A 13,510-nucleotide genomic window follows, 5' to 3' on the forward strand; every position below is an offset into this window, starting at 1 on the left:
ACACACACACACACACACACATGTATATATATATATACACACACACATATATATATATGTATATATTTCATTTGCAGCATTATCCTTAAATGATACAGGATCCCTAAGGAAAGAAATTGTGGTCCATTACAGGGAATGCTCTTTCCATAATACAACATTGTAAATGCTGTTAACTGGCTTTTCAGCTTTTAAAATCCAGTTACAGATAAAACAGGGAAAACAAATATGTTTACAGAACAAGAAAGTACATGTAATCAGTCTCAACAATGCACAACCAAACTGGACAGAAACCGAGAGTTGGAAACAGGGTATGGGTAGCCTGGTAGAGGCTGTCATGTTCTTACGTGGTTAAGAAGCCCAGAAGCTGCACAACATTGATGAGTGAGTGAGCTGAGGTTTTCAGTCTTTTACTTAAGTTACAAATTTGGGTAAGTAATAGAATAATATGACAGAAACTTGAAGGACTGGAAACCGGAGGGGAAGTAGTACCAATGGAACAATAGCTTTTCGGGCTAGCAGTCGAAGGAAATAGTGTAAGTATATTACGAGATCACCACAGGAACTCTAGAGAGATGTGATTGAAAGTGGTAACCTCTGGGGAGGCAGGACCCAGGTTTAATGTCATATAAATGATTGTTTTGTTTAAAAGGAATGAGAAAAAAAGTGTCATTGATCAGCAGCAAAATTTGTTCAAAGGAGCAACATGACAATCAGATATCCTGGTGGCTTCTTGCTGTTTAGTTTTAGAAATCTTAGGCAAAGAAGCATTTCAGCGATGAGAAAATACAAAATGTAATTGCAGATATTTTATTACCTGAATGTTAAATGTAGCCTGTAACTGTTCTAAATCTTCCTAAACTTGCCCTTTTACAGGAGAGGAGGGGAGGATTGCTCAGTGCTGGTATAAACTTTTGATTGCCTTTCTCTTTAAGATCTTAGATTTTTTTGAGATAAAAGAAGTGAACTTTTGTAAGGTTCTTCTCAAAGACTTAAGATCCATGGAATAATCTAGAGCTTACTCTAATACAATAGTTAAACTCTTTTCATATGCAAAAATTTCACTTTTTCCACAGAAGAACAATGCTATCACTGAAAAGCAACATTTATTGTATATTAGGGTGAGACATACCCATTTCCAAGGTCCGGGTAACCAGGCCCTGGGATCGCATCCCACAAGGTTGTGTGGATGTTGCAGGTTCTGGCCAGGATACGAACCCTGGAGGGGGTGGGGGACGCAGCCAGGCAATGCCGTGTGTCTGCGGCACCATCCTGTGGTTGTGATGCTGTATTAGAGCGTGTTTTTGTTTCTTCTCTCTAGGAAGGCCCTTTTGTCTACTTGTCTTTAGTAGGAAACGTTGCAAATTCCGATGGCTTGATAGCTTCTTTATGTAAGTAATTAAAAACATTTGCATTTGAAATGTTGGAGGAGGTTTATTGCAAGTGTGACTGTCAAATGCTTCTATCACATATTGTATGATGTCATTTATATGAAATGTTCAGAATCGTGAATCTGTAGAGACATTGTAGCTTACTGGTTGCCTGGGAATGAGCGTAGGGGTGGGGGTTTTGGGGGAAAAGGAGGAGTGACTGTTAATGGGCATGGATTTCTTTTTGGGGGTAATGAAATGTTCTAAAATTAGATTATGATGATTCAAACCTGTGACTATACTAAAACCAATTATTTAAATATGTAGATTGTGTGGCATGTGAATTACATCTCAGTAAGCTGTATGTTAAAAAATACTTGAGTCTGGGCAACATAGCAAGACCCTATCTCTAAAAATTTTTTTTAAATGAGCCCACCGTGGTGGTGCATACCTGTAGTCCCAGCTACTCAGGAGGCTGAGGTGGGGGAAAGTTTTGAGCCCAGGAGTTTAAGGCTGCATTGAGCCACAGTTGCACCACTGCACTCCAGCCGAGGCAACAGAGCAAGACTCCATCTCTAAGAAACAATTCATATCATTCTCCGTCCAGTTTTGTTAAAAAAAAAAAAAATACATAAAATAAAAAATGTTTGTAGTGAGTGCAAATGGAAGAGTTTGTGGCATTTAAACTGGGTGCTTTTTCCATACTTTTAATATCGTTTCTTTTTGTTGTACATATATATTTGTGGTCTTGTAGATCATTTCCAGAAGTCTTCATGCTCATTGTCAATCAACCAATATTCAATCAATTAGCATCGATGTCCTCCCATGTACTGTGTCAATATCAACAAGTACCTTTGCCACTTTATAAAACTGCCTTGCTCAGGATAACTGCTTTCGGGTTTTGCTTCTGAAACTTTGCGTCATTTATCTCATTTCTTTTGTGACTCCGAAATCCTCTCCAGTTAAGATCTGTGTGGGACTCCTGTTTACCACTAGCATTAGGAAACGTCTAGAGAATTGAGTAGGCTCATCAGTACCTCCCAAAGGAAAGTGTGTCATCTTTGATACCTCAAGTCCTAGCCAAGGAGCCTGAGCCCCATTGACCAGAGTTGAGCTACTTCAGATCCAGGGGCTCAGCTGAATGCAGCAATGCACTTTTGAGCGGCTGCATTAAACTCTGCTTGGGGATTGCTAGTGAAGCCCAGAGGTTGAAAACCCCAGCCTGAGTCATGGCTCCTCCCTGCTGAGTGTCCTCTTCTCCCCTTTGCCAGACACTCTGCTGACACCTCCTTCCCTGGTTTCCCTGCCTGGCATGAGAGAAAGCAAACAGCCCAGATTTGGCTCAATCCCATGAAATGCAAATGTCTAACAGTCTTTCTCCATCCTCTTCACATTTACATTACATACCTTAAAGAAGTGAGAACTAGCTGGATGCAGCGGCGTGAGCCTGGAGTCCCACCTCCTTGGAGGCTGAGGCAGGAGGATTGTTTGAACTCAGGAGTTTGAGTTCAGCCAGGGCAATACAGTAAGACCCAATCTCTAAAATCAAAACACAGTAAAAACTCATTTAATGAAGGTGTCCTTTATTTTCATGAAAGTAAAAATCCAGTAGATAATGTAAAGCAAGTAGTACGTCCCAGACTCCAAAGTGCACAGAATCACCTGGGAATCTTACTCAAATGCAGATTCTGATTCTGCGGGTCTAGGACAGGACCTCCTGAGGATGACCTGTGTTCTGTCCTTGGCTTCACCAGGATGCGGGGCCGGCCATAAACTTCATGAAGACTCAGCGTCTCTTAATCTCTACGCCCTAGTCAAGAACACAGCAGTGGCTCTGGTAGAGGAAATCTAGCCTGACCCTTAGTTTGCATCACTTCCCTGTAAACCTCACCGAAGCCCAGTTGTCAGTCACAGAATCATGGAAATGATCACATCATCAGGCTTTTAATGCTCCTGTTTGCCATTTTATTGTTTCAGTGTTTAATAAGCAAACAAATGATAAAAGTTTAGCAGCAGAGGAGATGCCAGAGGCTTGATGGGACGGGTGGATTCCAGGGCCCCTTAACTAACCATCCGCTACCTTCCTCTCGGGCATTAACCTTCCCACACCGTCAGCAGTGCTAAACTGTCTGGAGATTCAGACACACTACGTTCTCTCAGCTACAGACTTCTGCACATGCTTCTTCCTGAAACAACCTTATTTTCCACCCAGATTTGAAGTTCCTTTTGTGGTATAAGGCCTGAAATTAGAATTCAGTATTATGTCTAGTTTTTTTTTTTTTTTTTTTTTTTTTTTTTTTTTTTTTAGAACAGAGTCTTGCTCTGTCTCCCAGGCTGGAGTGCAGTGGCATGATCTTGGCTCACCACAACTTTCGCATCCCGGGTTCAAGCGATTCTCCTGCCTCAGCCTCCCAAGTAGCTGGAACTACAGGTGTGCACCACTGTACCTGGCTAATTTTTGTATTTTTAATAGAGACAGGGTTTCATCATGTTGGCCAAGCTAGTCTTGAACTCCTGACCTCAAGTGATCCACCCGCCTCAGCCTTTCAAAATGCTGGGATTACAGGCATGAGACACTGAGCCCAGCCAGGATTCAGTATTATGTTTGGTTTTATATCTGGTAAGATCCAGGGGGCCTCAAATGGCCAAGCTGCAAGTCTCTCTCCCCACTCTGCTTCCACATATAAGGTTCCCTAACCAGACAGCCCTCCCAATCAAAGGGAGCAGGCACAGTGCCTGCCTGTCTCTCAGTGGCAGGCCCCAGTTCCTGCAGTCGGCCCGTGGAATTAGCCAAACAAGCCAATCATTCTCTCGGGAACCAGGGCTCAACCCAGCCCATCCTCTTGTTACTGCAAGGCTTGCCTCCATGGCTGGTGCCCCATCACTGTTCCCAGGTCCCATTTGGCCCTGCATGGCAAGATGTTCTCCTTCCCTAGGCCATGAGTATATATGACTAATAAATCTCCATCCTTCTCATTTGCCCAGTGTTGGGTGTTGTAGGTTCAGCCATCACCATAACCCTCAGGCAGGAATCCATCCCTCACCAACAGGACAGAGAGGCAGTGATCAAAACACCTCCTCTGGGAAGTCTTCCCTGAAGTTCCTAGTCTGGCTTCAGTGTCACTTCTTCCCTGTCTTCATATTCTCTAACCACCGCTTACTGTCTGATTTTCAGCCTCACTAGAATGTGGGGCACTAAGGGTCAACGTGGTCCTACTTGCGGCTGCATTCTCAGAGCCTGAGATTGCTAAAAAATTTGGAAGATTGCCTTCCAAATGCTAAAAAAATAAAAATTAAAAATTAAAAAAAAAAAAAGACTTGTTGAAGTCTGGGCATGGTGGCTCACGCCTGTAATCCCAGCTTTTTGGGAGGCTGAGGTGGATGGATCACTTGAGGTCAGGAGTTCAAGACCAGCCTAGCCAACATGGTGAAACCCCATTTCTACTAAAAATACAAAAATTATGCCAGGCGCAGCGGTTCCAACCTGTAATCCCAGCACTTTGGGAGGCTAAGGCAGGCAGATCACCTGAGGTCAGGAGTTTGAGGCCAGCCTGACCAACATGGTGAAACCCCATCTCTACTAAAAATACAAAATTAATTGGGCATGGTGGCACATACCTGTAATTCCAGTTACTTAGGAGGCTGAGGCAGGAGAATCGCTTGAACCTGGGAGGCAGAGATTGCGTCAAGCCAAGATCTGGCCATTGCACTCCATCCTGGGCAATAAAGTAAAACTCCGTCTCAATCAATCAATCAATATTAGCTGGGTGTGGTGGCAGGTACCTGTAGTCCCAGCTGCTCAGGAGGCTGAAGCTGGAGAATCGCTTGAATCTGGGAGGCAGAGGTTGCAGTGAGCTGAGATTGTGCCATTGCACTCCAGGCTGGGCAACAGTAAGATTCCGTCTCAAAAGAAACTTGGTCAATATCTTAACACCCATTAATCTTTTTGTTCCTAAAGAACTAACATTTTACTTAAGTGATATTGTATTAGGTTTAGTTGCACTAACTGGTACATTTCACCTATTGTATGTGTATTCAAATTTAGGGGAGAAACCTTTCCTTTCACTATGACACTGTTTTCCAGTTAGTACAGTTACTGAAAGGCACAGGAGACTGCTGTCGGCTAAGGACAGGCTGATGACTCTCAGTGGGCTCTCACAGAACACCCCCTCAGCATGTGCCTTGTGTGTTATCCCATTAAATAATCCTCTTACTGTCCTTTCTCTCAGGACAGCCTTTCGTTAGAAACCTTTTTCCCTGGCCTGAAGGGATCCTTCCTCTGGCTTTGATGAGACATGAGCCCTGTGCTGCTCACTAGCGTGTCGTGGGGCTCCTCTGCGGCCATCACACCTTTTCCGAGTAATCCAAGACAGTATTAAAGGGGAGAAGAGGTGAGGACTTCCATTTTTTTTCACTGTAATTATTTGAGATCTTAGGACAAGTGTGTATTACTTTTACAAATTAAAAAAGTAGTTAAATGATTTTTAATGGCCTCCACAGTGCCTGGCCATCATTCCAGCCCTAAAAACACTTTCTGAATCATGGTTCTCCCTAGAAGAAACCATTCTGATAATGGCTGTGGAAGGATCTCTGATAGTACCCTGGCTCCCCAAGCAACACAGCTGAGACTGTGTGAGGGCCATTGTGAGTCCCCTGTCCCTGTGGGTGGAGACACTCCTCTGCCCACTGCGATTCATTCTGCAGTCGGGCTCTCTCCTCCCCTCCCTGCCTGTGTCCCTTCAGCACCCAGTTTCTCTTCTGTTATTAACAAATGTGTTGTTGTTGTTGTGTCGTGATGGAGTCTCGCTCTGTTGCCCACTGGAGTGCACTGGCACAATCTCGGCTCACTGCAACCTCCGCCTTCTGGGTTCAAGCGATTTTCTTGCCTCAGCCTCCCAAGTAGCTGGGATTACAGGCATGCGCCACCATACCCAGCTAATGTTTGTATTTTTCGTAGAGACAGGGTTTCACCATGTTGGCCGGGCTGGCCTCAAACTCCTGACCTCAAGTGATCCGCCCACCTTGGCCTCCCAAAGTGCTGGGATTACAGGCATGAGCCACCGCACCCGGCCAATAAATGTGCGTTTCATAAACATGTCCTTCATAACAAATTTCCCACATCTCCATTATACTTACAGAATTTATATTGAAATTTTGAAGGAAGGAATTACAATGTATTTATCAAGATCATTACTGGAGATTGTCTTTGCAAAATCTGACCATATTGAATTCTGTTAAAATTCTACTACTTACGTTGAAGAGGGTGGGGCTGAGGAGGGTGCATATGTGAAGGCACGTTGGAAACTGAATGATTGGACGCATGTAACCTGCTGCTGGTCTTAGTGCTTGTATCAGGTAGTAAACGCATGTTGGTCCCAGGGTTTCTCCTGCCTTCCACTAAGGCATCATGAAGAATCCAGAGAGAGTGGCGATTATTCATCTTATCTCCAGCTTAAAGGAAAAAAGGTCATTTCCATGGACTGTCATAAAAATGGTTGCCATTTGAGTAACAACATGGATTTTGTCTTTAGGGAAGGAATATGGCAGAGCTGATGCGAGATGGCTTTATTTCGATCCAACCATTGTGTCTGTGGAAATTCTGACTGTCGCCCTGGATGGGTCTCTGGCGTTGTTCCTCATTTATGCCGTAGTCAAAGAGAAATATTACCGGTAGGTGCCCTTCTTCCGTCCTGCTGGAAGGAGGGGAAACATTAGGTCTCCCAACACTTAAGTGACCTTTGGAGTAGGTTGTGACCACATATATTTGTTAGATAAAAGGTAGAATAGAGGCCGGGTGCGGTGGCTCACGCCTGTAATCCCAGCACTTTGGGAGGCTGAGGCGGGAGGATCACTTGATCCCAGGAGTTTGAGACCAGCTTAGGCAACACAGTGAGGCTGTGTCTCTACAAGGAATCAAAACTTTAAAAATTAGGTGTGGTGGCATGTGCCTGTAGTCTCAGATACTCAGGAGACAGAAGTGGGAGGATCACTTGAGCCTGGGAGGTCAAGTCTCCAGTGAGCCATGATCATACCACTGGCACTCCAACCTGGGCGACATAGTGAGACTCTGTGTCCAAAATAAAAAGCAGAATAGAAATGAAAATTATTTGATATGAGATATGGGTGGCAGTGCTTTTAGGATCATTTCAGACTTTTCAGAATAAAAAATAGGAGAAATATTATTTTAGTAACAACCTAGACTCTGTAGAGGCAAGAACGGCGCTAACGCTTTTGGATAATTTGCTGCCGACACTTTGAGAATAAAAGGGGAACAACGTCCATCTTTTCGCCCCCAAATCACTCAGGAAAACTCCTTTTTCACTTGACACGAAGTAAATTATCTTACATAATTTGGAGTCAGACTTGCAAGATAAATGAGAAATCTTCTCAGAAGCAGATTGTGGAGGGTATGTGGTGGGCAGAGTGCAGAGAGGCCGGGTGCGGTGGCTTACACCTGTAATCCTACACTTTGGGAGGCCCTAGTGGGCAGATCATGAGGCCAGAAGTTCAAGACTAGCCTGGCCAACATGGTGAAATCCGTCTCTACTCAAAATACAAAAATTAGCTAGCCGGGTATGGTGGCAGGTGCCTGTAGTCCCAGCTACGTGGGAGGCTGAGGCAGGAGAATTGCTTGAAACTGGGAGGTGGAGGTTGCAGTGAGCCAAGATCGAGCCACTGCATTCCAGCCTGAGCAACACAGCGAGACTCCCCCTCAAAAAAAAAAAAAAAAAAGAAAGATAAAAAATTATCGATCCTATCACTCAGGCTCTGAGAGACTATTAAACTCTCCTCCCTTCCTTCCTTTTCTTTCCTTAGGGACAAAGTGGCCTGGGGTGAATAGATTGCTATCCTGAGATGATCCTAAAACAATGTCAAGTAGGCACAGCTGCATGCAATTTCCCACCATCTTATAATGAAGAAGTCTTCTTTAAAGCTTCCTTCCCCACCCAATTTTAGAGAGTTAGCAATAAAAATTCAATTTTTCCTTGGTACTTTGACATATTTTTCACTCCGTGACCTTGGTTGCAAACTTAATACATGTGCTCATGTGTTTATTATTTGAAACATTTGTAATATTTGCATTGTTGAGCATTTACTTGCCCAGGGCTTGGCCCTTTATCCTCATTATCTCCTTTCTTCTGTGCTACACTGTTTGAGAAAGGGGTTACTATTCACTCTCCCCTTATATAATGGCTTTTGGTGAGGATCACAGTCAGGCCTCTCTGTGCTAAGTCAGATGTGACCTCACAAAATTTTCCTAAGAATGGGTCAGGGTACATACAGCCCTGAGGGTTCTTATTTAACTCTGAATAATCTTCTAGAAAGGGCAGTGTTATTCGTCTAAGGAAAGAATTGAGCCTTCATTAATTAGATTGACTTGCCCCCATCAAAATAGCACCACCCCGACACCTGAGGCCCAACTTCAGAGCAGTTTTCCGTAGCGAAGACTATTGATGCTGCCATTACAGCCAAGATGTCACGACTCACGATGCCACGCTGTGCCAAGTTGGTGGTTCATCCCGGGCTTCTTTCTCTCCAACAGGCATTTCCTGCAGATCACCCTGTGCGTGTGTGAGCTGTATGGCTGCTGGATGACCTTCCTCCCAGAGTGGCTCACCAGGAGCCCCAACCTCAACACCAGCAACTGGCTCTACTGTTGGGTTTACCTGTCTTTTTTTAATGGTGTGTGGGTTCTGATCCCAGGACTGCTACTTTGGCAGTCATGGGTAGAACTCAACAAAATGCATCAGAAAGAAACCAGTTCAGTGAAAAAGTTTCAGTGAATTTTCAAAACCATAAACACTATGCTCTGACTTTTTGAGCCAGAATGAATCAAATGTTTTTGTTTGCCCAAAATGTAATACATTCCAGTCTACGCTTTCTTTTTGTATTTTTGCTCCTGAACAACCTGTTTCAAATTGGTTTTAAGGCGACCCGTTTTCATTGTGGTGGTGGTGTCCAATTAAATGGGGAGATGGGGAAAAGAGAACAAGTCAAACTTACAATAATAACACACTTAATTATACATTTTATGTCTGGCATTAATTGTTCCACAATAGTAAAACCAATTGTCTTAGAATACTCTAGTGTTACATTAATTTTTTATTCCAAAGGACATGCTCTTCCCTCATCTTTTAATCCTCTCACTAGCCTTTTTTGGTTACCAGTGTGAAACCAGAAATGAATTGAAAGATTCTGTTTTTATATTTATACTGTTAAAAATTTGTGAACCCAACAAAACATAATAGGAGCTGGTGAGTGGGCTGACTCCTCTTGAGTAAATGGGTAGACGCCGGGGGCCCACATAGACAAATGATTGATTTATGTCTGTCCTTTTTCAAGGAGGAAGATTGGAGATGCCTTGCAGAAATACATAATACTTGATGATAAAAAGTAAATCAGGAAATAGGAACACAGGGAAAGTGAGAGTGAGAAATAATAAGATGAGTATAAAATAAATATGCAAAATGCATGCCCTAACCTTCTACAGAATTGAGAGAAGGAAAGCACCAATTAGGCACTTACCGCTCAGCACCAAGAGGGAGACGTGATTACCCTCATTTGGGCAATGGACTTAGCAGTTCTGTGGTGGCTGAGGAGCGGGTAGTTTAACTTGTTCAATCCTCGCCTGTCTTACTGAACTCTCAGCTCACAGAGCTGATCTCTGCCTTGCCCAGCACATAGACCAGGCCGTTGGTATGTTGTGGCGGACGCTGTAGCTCTGATAGTTCAGTCTGTGTTCCACTCCCTTCTAGGCTGGCTTCCTACCATGCAGAAGGTCCCAGATGCCAAATTAATTTTACCTTTCGGAAGTACTTGAGATTTGGAGAGTGAAAATATAGAGGCCATTTTCTACTATTTCCTTTCTTTCTCTCTGTCTCTCTCTCTCCTGTCTTCCTCTCTCCCTTTCTCTTCCTCTCTCCCCCCACCACTCCCACACCCACTCTCTCTCCTTCTCCCTCTTTTCTGTTTTGTGCAGACAAGTAAGGTGATGGAAACGTGAGAGTTTGGCATTAGTATACCAAGTGTCCAACTCCCTGGGTGTCAAGAGGCAGTCATGGCTGGGCAGTAGGAATAAAGGGTCGGTACGCTGAGTAGCCTTAGTAGTGGCCTCATTGGTAGTGCTGCCCTTGGGGGTGGTCCATTCTGTGGTCATCCCATAGTCATCTCCAGATCTTAGCTAAGCATCTATATCCTGTAACCCAGCAATTTGACTCCTAGGTATGTACCTCCCAGAAATGCTTAATATATGCACCAAAATGGCAGCATTATTCATAATAGCCCCAGACTGGGAACAATCTAAATGAATAAGTTATGGTATATATATAAATGGATTACTGTACAGCAATGAAAACTAACAACCAGCTGGGCATGATGGTTCATGCCTGCAATCCCAATGCTTTGGAAGACCAAGGCGGGAGAATCACTTGAGCCCAGTAGTTCAAGGCTAGCCTTGAGCAACATAGTGAAACCCTCACTCCACAGATGAAAAAAAAATTAGATTTGGCAGTGCTTGTAGTCCTAGCTACTCAGGAGGCTGAGGTGAGCCTCCTGAAGTCAAGGCTACAGTGAGCCGTGATTGCACCACTGTAGTCCAGCCGGGAAGACAGAGCAAGACCCTGTCTCAAAAGAAAAAAGAAAACAAACAACTTTCTGCTACGCATAACAGCATGGAGGAATTTCGCAGACATAATGAGGAGCAAAAGGAGCCAGACCAAAAGAATCTGTATTCTGTGATTCTATTCATGTAAAGTTTAAAAACAGATAAAACTAATCGATGGTGTTAGAAATCAGGATGGCCGGGCACAATGGCTCATGCCTGTAATCTCAGCACTTTGGGGAGGGTGAGGTGGGAGGATTGCTTGAGTCCAGGAGTTCAAGGCCAGCCTAGGCAATATAATGACATGTTGTCTCTACAAAAAACAAAAATGAAAAATCAAGAAATCCAGATGGAAATTGCCTTTGGGGGACAAGATGGGTGCAGTGATAGGGAGAAGTCACAAGGAGCTTCTGAGATCCTAGTAAGGCTCTGTTTTTTTCACTTAGGGTAGTTATAATTTGTGCTAATTCATTTTGCTGCACATTTATAAATTGTGTACTTTTCTGTCTATTTGTTATACTTCTGTTTATTTATTTTGAGACAGGGTCTCCATCACTGGAGTGGAGTGGCAGGATCATGGCTCACTGCAGCCTTGACCTCTCAAACTCAAGTGATCTTCCCACCTCAACCTCTCAAGCAGCTGGGACTATAGACATGGACCACATCCAGCTAATTTTTAAATTTTTAATAGAAACAAGGTCTCACTGTGTTGCTCAGGGTATATTTTATTTTATTTTTGTTCATAATATCATTTTATTTGATAATGTATTCAGTCAGATTTCGTGGTTCATTATCAGTAGGTATTCTTTTCTTCCCCGTGGGCTAAACTCAGACTGATGTGTTTTAACCATAGTCAGAAACCTTTGTGAGGAAGTGAGTTTTGCATCACCTGATATGGTTTGGCTCTGTATCCCCACCCAGGTCCCATGTTGAATTATAATTCCCATTGTTGGAGGATGGGCCTGGCGGGAGGCAGCTGGATCATGAGGGTGGTCTCTCATGGTTTGGCACCGTCCCCCAGTGCTGTCCCGAGATAGAGTTCTCACAAGATCTGTTGTAAAGTGTGTAGCACCGTCCCCTTCGCTGTCTTCCTCTTGTTCCAGCCATGTAGGACGTCCCGGCTTCCCCTTTGCCCTCTGCCATGATTGTAAGTTTTCCTAAGAGCTTTCTCCATGCTTCCTATACAGCCTGCGGAACTGTGAACCAATTAAACCTCTTTTCTTACAAATTACCCAGTATCAGGTAGTTCTGTGTAGCAATGTGAAGATGGACTAATACATCATCCATGCACAACTTTTATGATCATAAGAACTGCATTAAGAAAAACACCTTCCTATTTAATTTTGTGCACATTTATGGGATACATGAAAAAATGTGCTGCATGTATGTAACAAGTAGTGATAATATCCTCCATTTTTAAAAGTTTTTTGTTTTGTTTTGTTTTTAAATTTCTGGTATGAAGACCTGAAAAATGTCTCCGGTGGTCCTCATCAAGACCCATTGCTGTGTCCTTGACAGCAGATTCAGGACAACTCGGGCTGTTTCTAACGGCCTCCCTGGTGTGAGCCAGCCGTGCGCTAGCAGGAGCATCTGTGGCGGCCTTCCCATGAGGGATTACCCAGCATGGTCCCAGCACTTTGCTCTCTGCTGATCTGGCTCAATCCAAGGGTAAACAGAGTAGAGCAAAATGGATGGGCTGCCGATCCTGCCGGCAGTACTGCAAGCATGATTTCTCTCCATTGAGTTTTTGCTGAGTATTGAATGGGAGAGAAATGGGGATTAGACTCTGACAGGAACTTGGAGTACAGATCCATTCTGCTGCCAAGTAAGGACATATCTAAATGGCTTCACAATTAAGTGAGCTGGGAGGAGGGTTAGTGTCCTGTGTAGCAGTTAAGGAGCCATAGGCACTGTGAGTAGAATCCTGTCACGCCCTGACACAGAGAGGTGGGAGCAAGTGGACCGAGGGAATGCTGTAGTTTGTTGATCCTAAGGTGGTATTATTCCCACATTTTAACATTTTTTAAATTAGGATGCATTTTACAGTTTATGTGTCATAGTTGGCAGTGGCTTTTTCTTTTTCTTTTGAGACAGGGTCTCACTTTGTTGCCCAGGCTGAAGTGCAGTGGCCTGATCTTGGTTCACTGCAACCTCCACCTCCCAGGTTCAGGTGATCCTCCCACCTCATCCTCCAGAGTTGCTGGGACCACAGGTGCACACCATCACACCCAGCTAATTTTTGTATTTTTGGTTTTTGTTTTTGTTTTTTAAAAAAAGACTGGGTTTTGCCATATTGAAGCTGGTCTCAAACTCCTGGGCTCAAGCAATCTGCCCGCCTCAGCCTCCCAAAGTGTGGAATTACAGGTGTGAGCCACCACACCCTGCCATTTTTTTCTTACCGAAGTACAGTACATCTTAGGCTTGACCGCATCTTAGATGCAACAAACTAGACACTGCCTCAATATTGTTTCCCTCTTCAATATCCCCAGCTACTTGATAAACAGTTGGGATTTCTTTTTCTCTTCTCTTTTTTTTTTTTTTT

The 13,510-nt window shown here is 43.8% G+C and overlaps 2 protein-coding genes across 5 annotated transcripts in view; both read left to right on the top strand.

The window, feature by feature from the left end:
- The window catches only part of EBPL (EBP like), a 30,271-nt gene extending 20,693 nt beyond the window's left edge, over positions 1-9,578 (top strand). The window contains exons 2-4 of one of the 4 annotated variants that reach the window (XR_004273923.1): positions 1,319-1,388; positions 5,597-5,758; positions 6,899-7,014. Coding sequence is in view for 2 of the 4 variants with exons in the window: in XM_032294598.1 (XP_032150489.1) it covers positions 1,319-1,388; positions 6,899-7,037; positions 8,911-9,151 (450 nt within the window). In the remaining 2 variants the exon portion in view is untranslated. Of the gene's footprint in view, positions 1-1,318; positions 1,389-5,596; positions 5,759-6,898; positions 7,038-8,910 lie in introns of those variants that run through there. The other 3 variants (XM_032294598.1, XR_004273924.1, XM_032294599.1) reach the window with 3 other exon arrangements.
- The window catches only part of RCBTB1 (RCC1 and BTB domain containing protein 1), a 146,415-nt gene that overhangs the window by 20,338 nt on the left and 112,567 nt on the right, over positions 1-13,510 (top strand). The gene's annotated exons all lie outside the window — the stretch shown is intronic.

The sequence above is a fragment of the Sapajus apella genome, unplaced genomic scaffold, assembly GCF_009761245.1.
Source record: "Sapajus apella isolate SASKATOON/1434 unplaced genomic scaffold, GSC_monkey_1.0 scaffold32, whole genome shotgun sequence".
Lineage (NCBI taxonomy): Eukaryota > Metazoa > Chordata > Mammalia > Primates > Cebidae > Sapajus > Sapajus apella.